We start from the raw sequence: 15963 nt of genomic DNA, 5'->3' as shown, positions 1-15963 counted from the left end.
AGGAGCTCCTCACCTCCATAGGGTCTCGCCCTGGGGCCCTGAGCATCACACCACGAGTCTTCAATGACTCAGCAGCCCTGATGGTCTAGCGGTATGATTCTCCCTCAGGGTACATCTTCGGATTCACCTATCTGGGAGAGGTCCCAGGTTCGAATCCTGGTTAGGGCCCAACTTTTGCATTTTTGCTGTTCTGAGTTGATAGTCCCGTTGTCTAAGGCCACAAGCTGTTCCTGAAGAACCGGCAAGCGTTGCAGACGTGTCCGCGCAGAGAAAACGTGATATAGATGAGGTGGGTAAGTTTTCTCGTTGCTACCTTGAGACTTTCAGTTTCAGTTTGTATGGGCTATGGTGGAGAAATAAGTAGAACGATACCTTTCATGTTTGGTTCCTGCAAAATCTAGTATGGGTTTGTAGTTGGTGAAAGGTCTTCTTCCTTGTTTCCGCGATCAACATTTCAATATCGTTAAAACTTGAATGTCAGAGGATCTTGAGCTGAACGCTGTCTTACACTTGGTGATCATGGAGGGAAGTTAGACAGACTCCAAGCACAGAGAAGAACGCCGAGATGCATTCATGTCACGAAAAGAAACATGAGATGCACCATCAAGGTCAGGCTGGGGATGGAGGTGAGCCAGCACACAAGGTTTGTGGCGAAGGGTTTTCTGTGGTTGACCCAAGATCCAAAGAAAGCCAGCCGCGTCCCACACTCGACTTTGGAAGCAGTCGGTGATACCTCTCTGGATAGACTTAATGACACAAATGCCGGACAGCGGTCAGCTTTTGAAATTCTCTTTCTTATACCATTCAAGAAAGAAAAATCAAACACCACATTTCAGACACAACCATCTGAAGACGACTTATCGCATCCATCCACAAGAATTGAGACCTACGACAACAACCATCAAACATGAAGTTCTCCGCAACAGCCGTTTTCGCCATAGCCCTCTCCATCACCAGCGTGCTGGGGCAACAGACGCAGGTATTAAAGCAAGGTCAACCCACCTGCACGGGCAACTACTTCAAGATGATGAACCTCAACCGCAAGTGGATGATCCACGCCATGGTCCCCGACGTCGACAAGATCCCTGACATCTGCGGCGGTCTCTGGGACAACCTCAAGAAATTCCCGGTATGCGCCCCGAGCCCGGACTCCGGCTGCGAGAACAAGTGGGAGGGCATCATGACCTGGCGCTTCGCGACGGTGGGGATTTGCAACGAGGGTATGGTCGGTGCCGCGTGGTGGGAGGCCACCAGGAACAAGTTTGGCCCACTCAAGTGTACGAGCAAGAAGAGGATGTGAACCTGGAGAAGAGCGTCTTTTTTTCCACACGAAACGTGAATTGTCTCCATCTTTTTCGAACACCAATATGGAAGCAGCTCGTAACGGTATTGTCACGGAAATTCGTGTTGAAAAACAGTACGTAGTAGTTGCGATGAAGAGATGTAAACCTGCTAAACATCTAGTGTTTTAGGAACCACATACACACCTCTATTCTTCTCGGCAATCAAATCGACACCTACTTGCATCAATGATAAAGGCGGAGAGGGGGGTTTCGCTCTGAGGAAATGGGGGGGTTAGAGAAAGCAAGATGCCGATCAGCCTTAATCCGGCGCCAGGTTAGAACCATTCTATGGCTTAGGACCACATACAGCATCGTTAGTCTAAATCAGGTTTAAAACAGTTGACCGAAGGATCCAGTAGCGTGAGATTTGAAACGAATGGTCTATTGAATCATGTAGTAATTCTAGCCCAACTATAGAAATCCATGGATTCTCGTGTAACTATCGTCCTTGACACCCGTACGCAGCTCATACTCCACAAACGTCAATAACCGTCCCCAATCACTTACCTACCGAGATGGGGGATCACAGGTGTCAGTATCATCCTCATCAGGGCTTGAAATCCATAACTGATTCAGAGCATGGGTAGGGCACGCAACTTGGAGGTGTCGTCGCATGATGAATCAGCCGCAGCCCTTCTGGCGTTGTATACTTGCCCAAAGATTGAGGCATCCCAAGTCTGGGGAATCTGCTGTCGACTTGTCTCGGAACGAACATGGGGAAGTGGTGATTCATTGCTCTCGCTGGCCGGGTTCAAGTCGTAGTTCTGGGGTCGAACTCTACCAGCTCTACCCCCGTACTTCACCATCATATCGCCTTTCACCTTGAGTGGTGTGTTCATCAGAGGTTCGAACCAGTCAGGCGTCGTGAGGGGACCCTCCTCCTCCTCATCTGAGATTGCTGTCTGAAGACTGCTCGGATGAGGCGTCACATCTCCACGGGACCAGGTCGATTCAGTAACATCTGCTGCATCAGTGAATCTCACTTCCTTTGTCTTTGTCAGATCCAGCGGAGCCGGTCGACGGCGGGAAAGTCCCCCATCAACGACAGGCGATCGACCTCGAACAGGAAACGGGGTTGAATACTGACGAGGAGTCGGCGTCGGCGCCATAGAGGCAGAAATACTAGCCCGAGACTTCCAGTTCTTCCGCATCCGGTATCCCCTTTCTAAGCCAGCAAGCAAGCTCTCGCCATTCGAAGGCCACGGCTGATGCTGATCTTTCTTATGAGAGAGCGGACAACTCGCGACTCTACACGGGTAGAAGATGCAGCCGAGTCCCGCCTTTTCCATATGCTTCTGCTCCTTCTTGGAGATGTGCTGGTACCGAGCCCGATCAATCATGCGGAGGCCCGCCAGGCTTACGCCCTGCTGATACACTTCCCCAGTCATGATGCGGGCTCTTGTTCCTCCAGGCGTCACGATGATGACGGTGAGGCTCTCGTCCCAGGCACTTGTATCGTTTTCGTTGCGAGAGACGTGAACACTGTGGCCGTGAAAGGTGCTGATAAGCTCAGCCTTGCTGAGATATTCGACAAGATCGTCGGTGAGGTCCTGTATGGCACCCCAGGTCTCGGGTAGCCACCAGGGGTCTTCTTCGGGGTTGTGAGCGGCCCTCGCGCCCCAAGATGATATGACCCGGAGTTGCTTGGCGGACTTGGGGGTATCCGGAAGGTTCTGAGTCTGATCGATCAGCATGTTCAGAGGTGGTGGCTGTTGTTTGCTGTTCATAAGGTCTACCGAATTGGCCCATAGAAGGCATCGGCTGTCGTTCTGATTATCCTCCAGACTGTCTTCATCGCTTGACTCACTAGTACATGAATACACACTTGATGAAGAGTGGAACTCATACTTGGATCTCGCCGGCGGGTCCAGAGTTGAGAGGTGATTCAAGTGCGTCGTGGCGACTGATGCCTCAGACGACGCCTCAGACTGGGGCGAACCCGACCCAGCTGGGATCGGGAATCTCGAGATTGCGATCCTGGCTAGAAGAGGCAAGCTGTAAGACTTACCCTTGTTATTCCGGGGAAACGGACGTTGCTTCCCGGGAGAAGGCGCACTCGGACGGCTCAAAAACTCTTCAGCGAAGCCGTGGGCCGATTCTCCAAAGTACTTGTGCGGCGACGGATAGAGGAACTCGTAAAAGTCCTTGGCTGCCTGTTCTGCCGACCAGCGGCAGTGTTCGCAGACGAACTGAGCAAGACGTTGGACTCTCGTCAGCTTTAGGGTGCCGCAGGAGCCTAGGATGGAAGGTGAGATGTTGGCCCAGTTAGTGCCGCTAGGGATGTTGACGGTGTTGGCGCAGAATTGGTTTACGTCTTCGAGTCGGGTGAGTTGGAGACACACCTTGCATTGGGAGGTTGGCTGGAGGATAAGACACATGATGATCGGAATTCTTGTGAGGATGAATGAGATGACAATTGCAATGTCGGGCTTTGTCCTTTAGGTTAGATGGTCAGATGATGCCTGGAGATGATGGTGAAGAAAATTGTGCTGGAATGCTGGAGGTCAGGAATTGAATGGTGATGTTGAGAATTCCTGCTTTAATGTGATGGACTGGATTGGAAAGCTCTAGACTGAAGACGAAACGAGTTGCATTTATACGCAGCAAATAATGCAGATCTTTGCAGACTCGCTTCATTGTCTCCTTGTTATTCAGCACAAAGAGCCTTTGCAGTGGTATACAATGTGTAAATACTACGTTCCTGAACTGAAAGGGGGAATCAAGTAAAAGAAAGTCAACACTTTGTAGAATCAATGGTCTTTACTATCTAATAATAAGACAAAACCGCCTTTGATGCATGTGTTGAGTTGATTGGGCGTTGACGTTGCCGGATTTCTCTCCAGATCTATCGTTTACCACAGGAAAATGAACATGTCGTAAGCTGTTTGGGGCAAATATTGAGATTGATGCATACGACAGCAACCTATGTCGGAACGATGGACTTTTCAAATACTTCTAATTGCATAAGTATCTAATGCTAGGCTTGTAGTATTGAAACGTTTCTCAAATCCGTATGATGTATCGAGACTGAGAAGCGCCCTTGACTTCAATGAATTATTAGGAGGGTACCCCTTCGCGTTGGCGAAAGCTCTCTATAACGGGCTGCCTCAGTTGGTTTGAGTATTTCAGCCAATCTTCTCAAATGTGAATGTATCAATGTTCTCTGCACTCTATCGAGGTTCATATCATCAACCTTCTACTCTACCAGAGGCCATAGTCTCGCGTCGCCCAGCTAAGTAATGGGTCTCTACGAGAACGTTCCGTCATGTCGCTTCCGTTCGGTAACTCGGGTAATCGAACACACCAAATTATTTTGTGTAGGGGCTGAAGTCATTCGGCGTTGTTATCTGTTCTCGAACAATCTCCACGACGGACTCCCAGTTATCCTCCTCGCTGACCTCATCGAGGCAAAGGTCGATAACTGCCCGCGCCACATTCGAGAAGGGCGTTTTCGGTTTTGGCGGACATTCGAAAGGCGTGCTTCGCCAGCCACGTTCCCCGTACCTTCCGTAGCAATGATTCCACTCGGCGGTGCAGCGAAGCTCCCGATCGACCTCCCGGATCAAGTCCGACCAATTCGTGGCCGCCCTCCAACCCTGTTGATCTTGTGCGTCCTCAATCTCCTGAGGCGTAATTTCCTTCATGTCGTGTTTGACGCATAGTTCTGGCAGGCGTTTGGCGCTACAGTGGAGGTCCTTCATCAGGTCGTGGTCTCTCAAGATCTGCCTGAGCTCCATGATGAGGCCGCCATACAGTGCCTCCTCGCGCGTGAACTGTTCGAAGGCCCTCATTCCGTACCGTATCCGGTTACAATAGACGTGTGCTGTCTCCAATACGCCGTCGTATATGGCCCCGACTGCTTTCTCAAGTTGGGCTTCGATCCAGCTTGTGACGGCTGCGATCGCCGGAGGAACCTCTTTTCCGGAGCTTCTGTACTGGTTTCTCGTGTTCTGCCAGGCAGTTATGTCATCACGGAAAGCCATAAAGTCGTTGGCTTGACGCTCAGTCACAAGCGCTCCGATAGTAGTCATGTCCATGTTGGGTGACATGTTGGTATGTGAGGTGTTGTGAGGGAGTGTGGAAGAGATGTCTGTAGTTTGGGCTTTGATAGTTGGCTGCTGGGGTGGGATCTTATGGGAGGATGCTTGACTCAGTTAGATTTCGCTATGCCTGAGCAACCTTGACTGCCCAAGGTGGGTTGAGGTAAGCCAGCAAGGTGCCTTTTCACCACTACCTGAGAGATCGCATACTTCTGAAGGTCAGAGCCATACAGCTGTCAAGGTTCTTCGATCTTCACATCACAGGTATACCTCCAATCATAGTATCAAAAGAGTGACTGTATTCAGATCATACTTGAATGTTGTATCTTATGTACTTGATCTCAAACCATGACAAAGTATCCAATCTCGTGTCACCTCAACCCAAACCTACCTGATCTGGAAAGCAGCGAGCGACCATGTTCCAATGTTCGGATGAAACAAAATGACCGTCCCATCAGACTACCCCAGTCTAGAGCTCGTTCTGCTTCTTGCGGGCATCAATGATGGCAAGAGCCTCCTCGGCAGCCTTGACTCCAGAGAGAGCCATGGCACCGAAAGTCGGACCTGAATAACACCCGAGGACGTTAGCAAAACGTAACACTCATCTCATCAAACCAAGTATGTGAAAGGAGACGACTCACCCATACGGTTGGCACCATCAACCTCACTCAACTCCATCCCGCCCACAATCAACCCCGGCACAATCTCCCTCGTCCCCTTGACGATCGCGTCCTCGGCACTCTGCATGTCCAGCCCGCGCATGCCACCAAGCTGCTCAATCTGCTTCATGCTCACAAGCCTCTTGACGCAGAACGCGCCAAATGGGCCGTCGTGGCCGGTAGTCGACACCACGAGCGGCGCGTTGATGGTGTTGGGGTCCATACAAGACTGGTCGTCGTGGTGCATGGAGACGAGCGTCCAGTTGGTAACCACACCCGCGACCCGCAGGCTGCCATCCTCGTTCTTGCGAGTAATTAGATCCTCGACCGTGGTGGCATTGAACAGCTTCACGTTGGAGAACTGCAACACCTTGCTCATGACGGTGGACGTGAACAGCGCAGCGTGCTTCACCACGACAAAGTCTCCCTCATCCTCGTACGGAACACCGACCTCGTCCAGGAAGACTTCGGCGGGCTTGCGCATGACCATGGCGGAGAATAGCTGCCCTCCAAGCCACGCGCCACCACCGGGCGCGACGCCGGCCTCGACGATGGCGATCTTGAGGTCCGGGCGGGCTTTGGCGAGGACGTAGGCCGTGGAGAGACCACAGGACCCGGCGCCGACGATGACGACGTCAGATTCGGCGTAGGTGTCGAGGTCGGAGAAGTAGCGGCGCGTCATGGCGCGCGAGACCTGGGACTCGCGGATGGGGGCGAACTTGAAGGTATCCCACTTGCCGAACATGTCTTCCACCTTGGTAGAAGCGTTGGCAGCGGTGGTGGGGACGGGGGTAGAGGGCTTGGACTTATTGGCCATCACGGGGACGGCGTAGTCGCGGACGGGGGAGATTGCAGCGGGAGGAGCCATTTTGTCTTTTGTTGTCGTTGGGGTTCGGAAGAACTTCTCGAGTAGGTGTGTTCTTGGTGTAATCTATTTGTGTTAGGGTGCATGATCCTTTCGCTGGTATTATCCAGATCAAGTTCAAGGCCGTATATTCTCAGCCACACCGTCGGCATCGGTTGCTAACTCATCATGGGGAAGAGTGATGGTAGCGACGTCTGCGCTCGGGTGGGCACCGGCTCATGCATTTGCGCTCAAGAGTTTTCACATACTCGTGAAGATGCTTGTACGGCAAAGTGCCTCCTGTGAAGGTGTCAGTCTGTATGCGTCCGGTTACACGGAAATGGGCCTACTATTTGTGTGTGTATATCGAAGCTGGTCAACGAAACTTGGTTACAGAAGAGGGAAAAATAAAGAAGGGAGGAAGACGACCGAGATATGAGCATGTTATATAGACAATTGATAAGAGACTGCATAGCACGAACTTTGGACTATCTCCTGCGGGGTAAAAGACATCATACATGCGCAATCCTGAGCTCTTTTCCCCCTTCAGACCTCCGCCCGCTTGCTCGGCCAGCGCTTCTAGGGGCGGGATCGGCCAGTGCTCTCCCAACAGTATTCATGCAGTACACTCACTTCCACGTCCTATGAGGTGCGAAGTAATCACAGAGGGTGGAGGTGTCTAAACTATGTGTCGTTGAACCCCACCGGCGGAGTCGTTCCCGAAAGCCGATGGCACCCGCCTCCGGGATCGGTTCCTTGCCCCCTCCCTCCCATCCCTTCCGTGCCGTTAACTCCCGCCGACCGGTCCAGAAATTACCGAGAATTCCAGCTTCGAAGCAATGAGAAGTCGGACTCAAGCATGTCTTGGAATCCATACATGTGTAACACTTGTCCACATTCACAACAGTATGAAAAAGAAATCATCAGGCCGAAACTAAGGTTTCCTACCACCCCCCGCCGACGCCGGACGAAACCTCCCGCCTGCATGCCGTCACCCCACACCTCCTAGCGAGCCCAGTCCAACGGCACGACACGGGCGGGGTGGGGCGGGCGCTCCTTTACTTCACGCGGAGTTGCTGTTAGAGGCATTGGCGCGCCCGCGTACCTCAGCACCTTATACCCCCAAGGCAATGGGAAACGTAAAAGGTACTCTGTACAGAGCGTACGAAAATTCGCGCACCAAGAAAGCACAGCAATGGTGCGTAGTAACGTGATGAAAGGAACATGTCAAAGAAAACTTGCTCAAATGGGCCGTCTCTGAGTGGTTGCTGAACTTAACCGCCGATGCAGGATTGATCCTTATCAGACAGCGAGTCCTTACTTGGGCCAGGCATCTCAGATGATGTGTCTACCTGCTATTGACATGGAGATGCACGTGCTTGGCAGACATCATGTTACCGCCATTATTGAGGGACACCTGTGTACACCAGTGTAGGGTATTGAAGCGATGACATTCAGTTAAACAATAATATTTAGTATGTGATTTGGTTTATCTTGATAGCTAGAGCAGAACAGGCTTGACATGCTTGGTGCTGATGAGTGTGCGATCGCCTCGTCCATCGTGCCTCCAGAATCCTAATCGATCGTCGATGGGACACCGGACCAAAAGTAGACGATTAAAAATCGGTCGGTACGGTCAGATTGGTGCCCCAGCCATGCCATGATAACACACATCGCGACCTTTCGCAGCTTGAGGGCAGTGTCACTAGGGCCGTATTATATAGGCCAAACACGAGATGTAGTCGTGATCGTGGAATGTTCCCCCGACCTGGTCTCGAAACCAGAGTATGTTTCTTTCCTCCCGCTGGAAAAGCTATTAGGCACCTGTCAGTTCAGGAGCCTGCAGGTCCTTACAGTAGTGCCATCGATGGAAAGTGCGCGAGGTGACCAGTTCCGACGATATACGCGATGACATTTGCCATCATCAGCTCGCCTTTTGCGCCAATGCCGGAATGCTCATATACCCGCTGCTACCACCGCCACACGCTTTGTCCTGCCCAACATACTCCTCTCCAGTCGACAGCGAGACAATTCCGCCTCTTCGCCCCCCGACGTCGTCGCTCCTAGCAATGGACGGACTACTCGCCCACCCCACACTGCCCTCGGAATCCTCGCCCGTGGTATCAGACTGACTATCCTCCGACTGCAGCACATCCCAGAACCGGCGGGCGGGCGTGTCGCCCTGCTTGCTGAGCTCCGCTATCGCGCTGGCGTGCCCGCGATCGTACCAGGGCATGAGGTACCATCGCCGCGGCGCGAGGAACATGACTTCGATCCAGAGGACAAAGATCATGAGCGCCACGGGTTCCTTCAGCCTCAGAAGCGAGAGGTATTGCTCCGACACCAGCGACGGCCAGATGATGAAGTGCTTCCATATCCTCGGCCGTCCGGGGAGAGACATGATCCAGGATTTGAGTGCGCCGAGGGCCCCGAGGTATATCTTGATGTCTTCGACTGGTATCCCCGTTGATTCGGGGCCTAGGCATAGAAACTCAACAAACTTGGCTTTCTTCTGTATGGTTGGCCGTAGCAGTATGTCGCTGCTGTCGCGCCATACTTTCACGTCGACTTGTGCTAGCTTGTCCCGTATAGGACTCTTGAAGACGTGCGGCGTGACCGTGTCTGAGAATCTGGCCGCTATCCGCATTACTGTAAGAGCTTTGCAAGGCTCAAACGTGCTGACCTGTCCCATCACCTTCTCGTCGGCAAACGGTCGGTAGTACCCAAAGATGCCGTTGCACATGGAAAACACAAAGGTAGCCAGCCAGTTCTCCTCTGTGACCTGAGGAACAGCTAGCCGGAAATAGTTGCTCGCTTGTATGGCGTGTTGGCAAGCCATCGAATAGTATCGCTTCGCGTTTGGCGGTTCGAGGTAGCATAAGTGTAGGGCCGCGATAGAGAGCATGCTCTGATGGATGAACACGTTGCGTGACGCCAGCTGCGGCACCCATCTCGACCACACGTCGCACTTTCGAGGATCGGTCTGTAATGAAAAGGTGAACCAGGCCTCGTTCAGGAAGTGGTGTTTGAGCTCGGCCTCGTCGGCGCGAAGCTTCTCGGCAGGTAATGAAGCGCTGAGGGCATCTCGTGAAGACGCGTGCGCCGCAACCGTGGCGGCACGGCGGACCATACTCAAGGTATCGCTAGCCTTTTCTCCATTTTCGCGATTGAGGGCGTCTGCGAGTAGCCCGAGATAGCTGCAGTGTTCTTGGCGACGGCGACAGTTGGCGCATACGGGACCAACGCAGTCGCACTAGAACCCCATGTCAAGTTAGCAAAAGAACAAGCTCCCTGAGATAGTACAGTGTAGTATTGGGAGACTCAGACGGCGATCATGTCTTGCTCGGCTAACCAACATCGTGACTGGCTGAAGGAAGAACCCAATAAACCGGGACTCCTACATGCACGTCACCAGTCTGTCCCGATATTGGCGGCCCACGCCTTGCTCATGCCTACCCGCCTCTTTGCAAATAGGATCATTCCGTACCTTGACACGACGCTTTTTGCACTGTCGGCACCCGTTCTTCGTCTTTCCGTGATACTGCCTTGAGCCCTTCGGCATTCTATCGGTACACAAGCTCGTTTGCAGACGTTCTGCCCTTTGCAACTCTTCAGATTCGGATCGGACGCTTGTTAAATTTTGTCCCGGTGAATAGGCGGGCGGAGGAGGTGGCGCGCGAGATCAACCGTCGACGGGCTGACTACTTGTTTTTAAAACAATCCGTTTAGTTCAATATGCGAAACGTCAGAACTTGGGGAGATGCTTGACCTTGTCAGGGATGCATGGCTGTCCTGACGCAAACTCAACTTCAACACCGCACGTCCCCCGCTGTGACAACGGGGTGACAGAAACCCGAGTAGTGATGTGTGAGGGGCTGGAGCTCACCGAACGGCGGGCAGTGTAAGCATCAAAAAGCTGTTGTCATGCAGGGATCAGATACCGACATACGGCTTGCCGCACTGAATTGGCAATCCGTTCGCCCCAGGTGGAAAAAGACAGCTGCCAGTGCGAGGTTTCTTGATCTTCACGATGGTGCGTAGCTGGCTCGGTGTGGTGCCTCTTTGCTCAACACACCCGCAATCGTTCTCTGTCTCCACGTGCCGTAGCATCTCGACAATCTCGGATGGGTGGCCGGTCAATTCCTGGCCCACGTCTCAAAGTACCAGGGGTCTTAAGCAACCAGGTTGCAGCGAAGAAGACTTCGAAAGGCGAAGCTACACTTCGATCGAGGGTCCATGGGGATGTCCCTTAGAAGATAATCTCATGTTGTGGCGGGGGAGACATCCGCCTTTGCCCAGAGACGAACATTCCTCGAATCGATGTTGGCCTTTGTGAGTCCCGGAGTTTAATCAACGACTTCTTCTTGGGGATCAATCGTCATAGACGTGGTTGACAGTGCCATCTAGGTTTGAAACAAATCCAAAGACGTTTCGCACTATAGTCATAAGCTAAGATGGTATGCATTGACGTGAAGTTGTAGCACTTGGATACCCCGTTGGCTTTGCAACGCTGATGCCGCGGTCGTACATTGGCTGGCTGGTGCGTAGAAGGCAAAGCTGCAGGTGTAGCCCTGAACTCTCGTGCGTTGCGTTTGGATGCAAAAGCCCGCTGCTATAGTAGCCAGACTGACGGGCTAGGAAAGGAATCCCGGCCGTTTGCCTGGGATATACCTTACGAAGTACACACGCTGTAGCTGGGATGGCCATAAGGCGTTGGTGTTGCGTGATCTCGAAAAAGAGAGTTCTCAATGACAAATGTGCCCTCTTCAAAGCCTCCTATGGAACTTAGCTGGCTCACCATTGGCGTAAAGCATGGGCAAAAGTTGCCAAGGGTTCGGATGGCGTTTGGGACAGCTCGATCTGGATGTCATATGCTGTCAGTGATCTCAAACTGCTTTGAAATGAGCAGGTCGGACAACGGCTGGAATGAAGGCCCACAGGAGCGCAAGCAGTTCGGCAGAAATCTTACCTCAAGGCACCATGTGTCGATCACAGTCCCGAGTCTGGATCATATCAAAGAGGAAGGAAGCTGTCACGTTTGAGCGTGGACGTAGATCATCGCCTGCCACCATCAGAATAGGCTAGACTGGAGCATTCCGTCGCTAAGGCCCTTCTTTTCAGCCGCATGCCTTCGGCTTTCAGGCAGGAGACTGTCCTCGTGGATTGCTGTAGAATCGGGCACGAATTGGGACGGTTTCGCGCGAGTGCAGAAGTTTGCCATCTTAGGTAGCTGAAGCGATGAAATATTCGCTGACAGCGTGACTTCACGAAGATTCGAAAGCTCAAGCCCGAGATATCAAGAGAAACAAGGGGATAAACAGATGATCCACAGGTCAAGCATGACGAAGCCCTTCTTTTCCCAGCCTTTCTCGAGATCTGATACAATATCAGCCCTCATTCGGTGGCTGGAATAAGAAATCCCACCGGCAATATGATAGGCGAGCGCCTTTCGTGACACGATTGCTCTGAGAGGCGTTCTTAGCGCTGACCACACGCGTGTGCAACGAAGTTTTAACACCCCTAGCCATATGAGGGGAGGGGATTTCCCATATGATCGTGCCGTACCCTCGATCAAAGCCTGATGGGAGCTCTGACGTTTATTTCTCAATACTGCGCGTTGTGTCGCTCTGATTGATCTCCCCGAAAAATGGCAGACGTTAGCGCTCATAGTACGGAGTCGGCACGTAGAAGTTATTCGATGATTGTAGTCACAGCGGCATTGCTGTTAGTACCGGCGTTCTTGCTGCTGAAGAAGCTTATGTTTCCGAACTTCGATCCTCGTGAACCCCCGGTGCTTCGTCCGAGGCTGCCAGTTTTCGGCCATATTATCTCCCTCATCAGAGAATCAGGCGGCTTCTATGCCAGGTTGTAGTATGTTTTTGGTTGTCTGAACAAGTGCACATTCTTTTGCTGACTGGAGCATGAAGCAAGGAAAACAGATTGCCGATTTGCACACTACCGATGTTACATGGCAAGATGTACGTGGCAAACTCGCCCTCTCTGATCGCAGCGGCTATGTGCCACGGAGACATTTCCTTCGAGCCTTTCCAGATCGAAGCCTCGTCGGCTGTGCTGGATCTTCCGAAACATCACATAGACACCCTTATGCAACCAGGAATCTTGCACCAGATCGAGAAAACCATGGCGGCAAATCTACGCCAGGAGGCGCTCCAAAAGATGAACCATGCTGCTCTGAAATACTTGGCAGGGGTGTTGAACACAATCAATGGCATAAGCCCACTGTCCGATGGATTCGAATGGATCAAGGGCACCTTGACCATGGCCACTGCGACTGCTCTGTACGGGAAGGACAATATGTGGGACGCCAAGATGCTTGAAGATCTTTGGTGAGAAGAGAGTGCATAATGAGCGGCGTGGCATTCGCTAACATGAAGCAGGACGTTTGAAAAAGGTGCAGGGCTCTTGGTGATGAAGGTTGCACCGAATTTGGTCGCTCCCAAAGCTATCGCTGCCCGAAAGAGGATGAGTGATCTTATCCGACCTTTCTACCAGGCACGAAAAGATGAGAACTCGGATGTGGCAAAGATTCTTCAAGACCGAGCTCGGTATCTACGCGAGCTGGGGATGCCCTCCGAAGACCTCTCCCAAACCGAGTTTCTGATTCCCTTTGCTGCAACGCTGAATACGGCGTCGACCCTGTTCTGGACATTTGCCGAAGTTTTCTCCAGGCCAGAGTACGTTGAGCGTGTCCGGCAGGAAGTTATACGGGTGGCTGTGGAAACCAAGAGCGAAACGGGACGAGACGTGACAATTAATGCTAAAAGCCTGGAAGCAGACTGTCCTTTCCTCGGCGCCTGCTTCCGCGAAGTTCTGAGGCTCCACAGTGCGCAGATAGGAAACCGACGTATTATGAAGGATGCTACACTAGAGGACACAGATGGTCGTCAGTATCTGTTGAAGAAGGGCACCAATATGCAATGGTCGGCAAGCGTCACGCATTTCATGCCGGAGATTTGGGGCGACGATGCCGCTTCTTTCAAGCCGGAGCGATTCCTTGACGTTGATCCCCGGGATGAGAAACGGAGACGTGGGGCATTGATCCCGTTCGGCGGCGGCCGCCATCTGTGTCCCGGCCGTCACTTTGCCCAAACGGAGACCCTCGGGTTCGTCAGCGCGTTAGCGCTCGGGTTCGACGTGGATGGCGTTGAGGTTCCTGCGGCGGAAGCTCCGCCATTAGGTGGAGCGACAAGACGACCGGCGAGTGATCGGGCCGCCGAGAATATCAAACTTTCGCGGCGGAAGGGTTGGGAAGACGTGACGTGGAGATTTGTATGCTAGGATGCCCAGTAGAGCCTACAGCTTCTCTGTCCAAGATCTGTCCCGTCTGGTGTGAAGCTAAAGTCGAAGCATGTCAAATCGGTGAAATGTGATGACCGTTCATGTTCACGAAGCAGGATCTTAGTAGAGACGCTTGTAGGGTCAAAAGTTGCGAATGCAGACCACTCAGTGCCTTTGCTTGGGCAAAACTGAGCTGAAGCAACCGATGCGAAGTAGTCCCCCCGTATGATTGGTGATATCGCTCAGCAGCGATATATAATGTGCGGAAGTGGTTGCAGCCGGCAAGTGGCCCCCCTGTCAATCCCGGCGTCATGCGTTGAGCTGTCAGTCTGCAGGTTGAAGAGTCTCTGACGCCGCAATTGGCAGAAAGCCGGAGGATGCGGTGTTGCGTGACGAACCAGATGGAGTGTCATGCCGCACATAAGACGAGGGGAATCCAGCCATACACGGGTGACGGAACAGCGGGCGATAGTCGACGTGGTCGATCTTATGGGATGATTCGGCGAACCGCTATCAGCCAGGCACCTTTTGGCCTCCCGCGTTGGTGATGTGATGCAAGGATGAGATATGGGGGCCGGAGCGATAGCGAATGGCGCATAGAGTTGGACGTTGATGAGCGACTGGCTGATGGAGGGTGAGAGACACGCTGACAATGTGCATTTGCAAAGCCGGTGCCGTATTCATGGCAGAATAACACAACGTTTGACCGCGAGGTGACCAGACATCCCATCCCTTCCATGATTGTAGTTTGTCGTTGGTCAGGGGGCCTCCAAGCGCGTTCGTTGGCTTTGCCTTGCTTGCTCTCAAGGGTCTAGATGAGGTAGTGGATAGTACTCGGGTCTATGCATCTACGGCGGGTAGGCGTCGGGATGAGCCATCGGTGAAGGGCATTGGGTGAAGCTATGGTCGTCTTTGCCTCTTCACCGCCCTCTGGCGGCCGGGGGGTCTGTTCAAATCCCCTGCATCTTTGTTGCGGTCAGGGTTTGCTAGATATTAACCTACTTTTCTTGGATTGTTTTTTTTGCAAGGAGCGCGGATAGCTGCCGGCGGGCCCTGTGGCATCTCGCAAGGTAGTGCAGTGATTTTTTTCTTCTTTTCTGGTCTTCGGCTCTCGCCGGACGCTGTTGCCCCGAATAGTGTGATGTGCCTGATGTCCGACGAACACGCACAGGAAGAAGACAAGTTGCCGCGGTTAGAGCAATGACTGGCCGATTGTCGGCAGAATTAGATTGCCAGGGTGGAGTTGATCGAGAAGCTTTCCGCAACTTTCTTGGAATGGTCAATGGATGAGGTAATAAGGTCAGGTCGCAAAAGAGCTTTTCCTCGAATTTGTCGTTGGTGCACTGCGGAAAGGAAAGTGCGTGCCTTGGGCGGGTCGATGTCGCAGGGCAGGCACGGGATCTTGGGAGCGAGTTTGGGGAAGGAGCTGTTTGTGGGGACCTTCCAATGGAAGGGGAAGGGTGACGGAAAGAGCTACCACGGCCCACGCCGTTCTTTCTGTTTTGCTGTGCTATGCTTGCCTAAGCTTCCTCATGGGATACACCTCCAATTTCGAGACGAGGAAGGCGCAGTTTTGCGTGATGATTGATTTTCTCAACCTCTTCCCGGGCATTTTACATTCAAGAAAACAAGGTGTAGCATTTCTCCCTTCTTGGTGCATCTCTGCTGGAAGCGAGACACCGAATGCAATGGCAGTCAAGAGATAAGTCATGAGTCTGAGGTACTTTATTATCATGATGGCAACCAGTAACCCTGTTGACGCACCTGCTTCATCGGCC

General features: G+C 52.6%; 8 protein-coding genes across 8 annotated transcripts; 4 read left to right on the top strand and 4 right to left on the bottom strand.

Annotated features, from left to right (window-relative positions):
• Positions 1-907: 907 nt before the first annotated feature.
• On the top strand, positions 908-1300 carry CTAM01_05040 (uncharacterized protein; the record flags this gene model as incomplete). The annotated part of the gene is made up of 1 exon (XM_060521070.1): positions 908-1300. The coding sequence occupies one exon, from the start codon at positions 908-910 to the stop codon at positions 1298-1300; it is 393 nt and encodes a 130-aa protein (XP_060384439.1).
• A 615-nt stretch (positions 1301-1915) lies between these two features.
• CTAM01_05039 (uncharacterized protein) lies at positions 1916-3721 on the bottom strand (the record flags this gene model as incomplete). Its single annotated transcript, XM_060521069.1, has 1 exon — positions 1916-3721. The coding sequence occupies one exon, from the start codon at positions 3719-3721 to the stop codon at positions 1916-1918; it is 1806 nt and encodes a 601-aa protein (XP_060384438.1).
• Positions 3722-4651: 930 nt separating this feature from the next.
• Positions 4652-5392, bottom strand: CTAM01_05038 (uncharacterized protein; the record flags this gene model as incomplete). The annotated part of the gene is made up of 1 exon (XM_060521068.1): positions 4652-5392. The coding sequence occupies one exon, from the start codon at positions 5390-5392 to the stop codon at positions 4652-4654; it is 741 nt and encodes a 246-aa protein (XP_060384437.1).
• A 460-nt stretch (positions 5393-5852) lies between these two features.
• CTAM01_05037 (thiazole biosynthetic enzyme) lies at positions 5853-6910 on the bottom strand (the record flags this gene model as incomplete). The annotated part of the gene is made up of 2 exons (XM_060521067.1): positions 5853-5947; positions 6025-6910. 2 exons carry the CDS (start codon positions 6908-6910, stop codon positions 5853-5855), a joined length of 981 nt encoding a protein of 326 aa, XP_060384436.1.
• A 649-nt stretch (positions 6911-7559) lies between these two features.
• On the top strand, positions 7560-7895 carry CTAM01_05036 (uncharacterized protein; the record flags this gene model as incomplete). Its single annotated transcript, XM_060521066.1, has 1 exon — positions 7560-7895. A coding segment is annotated over one exon (336 nt), but the record flags the coding sequence as incomplete, so codon positions are not given.
• Positions 7896-8810: 915 nt separating this feature from the next.
• Positions 8811-10448, bottom strand: CTAM01_05035 (uncharacterized protein; the record flags this gene model as incomplete). Its single annotated transcript, XM_060521065.1, has 2 exons — positions 8811-10139; positions 10374-10448. 2 exons carry the CDS (start codon positions 10446-10448, stop codon positions 8811-8813), a joined length of 1404 nt encoding a protein of 467 aa, XP_060384434.1.
• Positions 10449-12584: 2136 nt separating this feature from the next.
• CTAM01_05034 (prostacyclin synthase) lies at positions 12585-12758 on the top strand (the record flags this gene model as incomplete). The annotated part of the gene is made up of 1 exon (XM_060521064.1): positions 12585-12758. The coding sequence occupies one exon, from the start codon at positions 12585-12587 to the stop codon at positions 12756-12758; it is 174 nt and encodes a 57-aa protein (XP_060384433.1).
• An 89-nt stretch (positions 12759-12847) lies between these two features.
• CTAM01_05033 (prostacyclin synthase) lies at positions 12848-14185 on the top strand (the record flags this gene model as incomplete). The annotated part of the gene is made up of 2 exons (XM_060521063.1): positions 12848-13233; positions 13285-14185. The coding sequence occupies 2 exons, from the start codon at positions 12848-12850 to the stop codon at positions 14183-14185; spliced, it is 1287 nt and encodes a 428-aa protein (XP_060384432.1).
• Between the last annotated feature and the right edge of the window lie 1778 nt (positions 14186-15963).

The sequence above is a fragment of the Colletotrichum tamarilloi genome (genome assembly GCF_030869305.1).
Source record: "Colletotrichum tamarilloi strain Tom-12 chromosome Unknown Scaffold_12.1, whole genome shotgun sequence".
Classification (NCBI taxonomy): Eukaryota; Fungi; Ascomycota; class Sordariomycetes; order Glomerellales; family Glomerellaceae; genus Colletotrichum; species Colletotrichum tamarilloi.
Note: the sequence above shows the minus strand (reverse complement) of the source record. Positions and strands in the feature narration are given on the sequence as shown.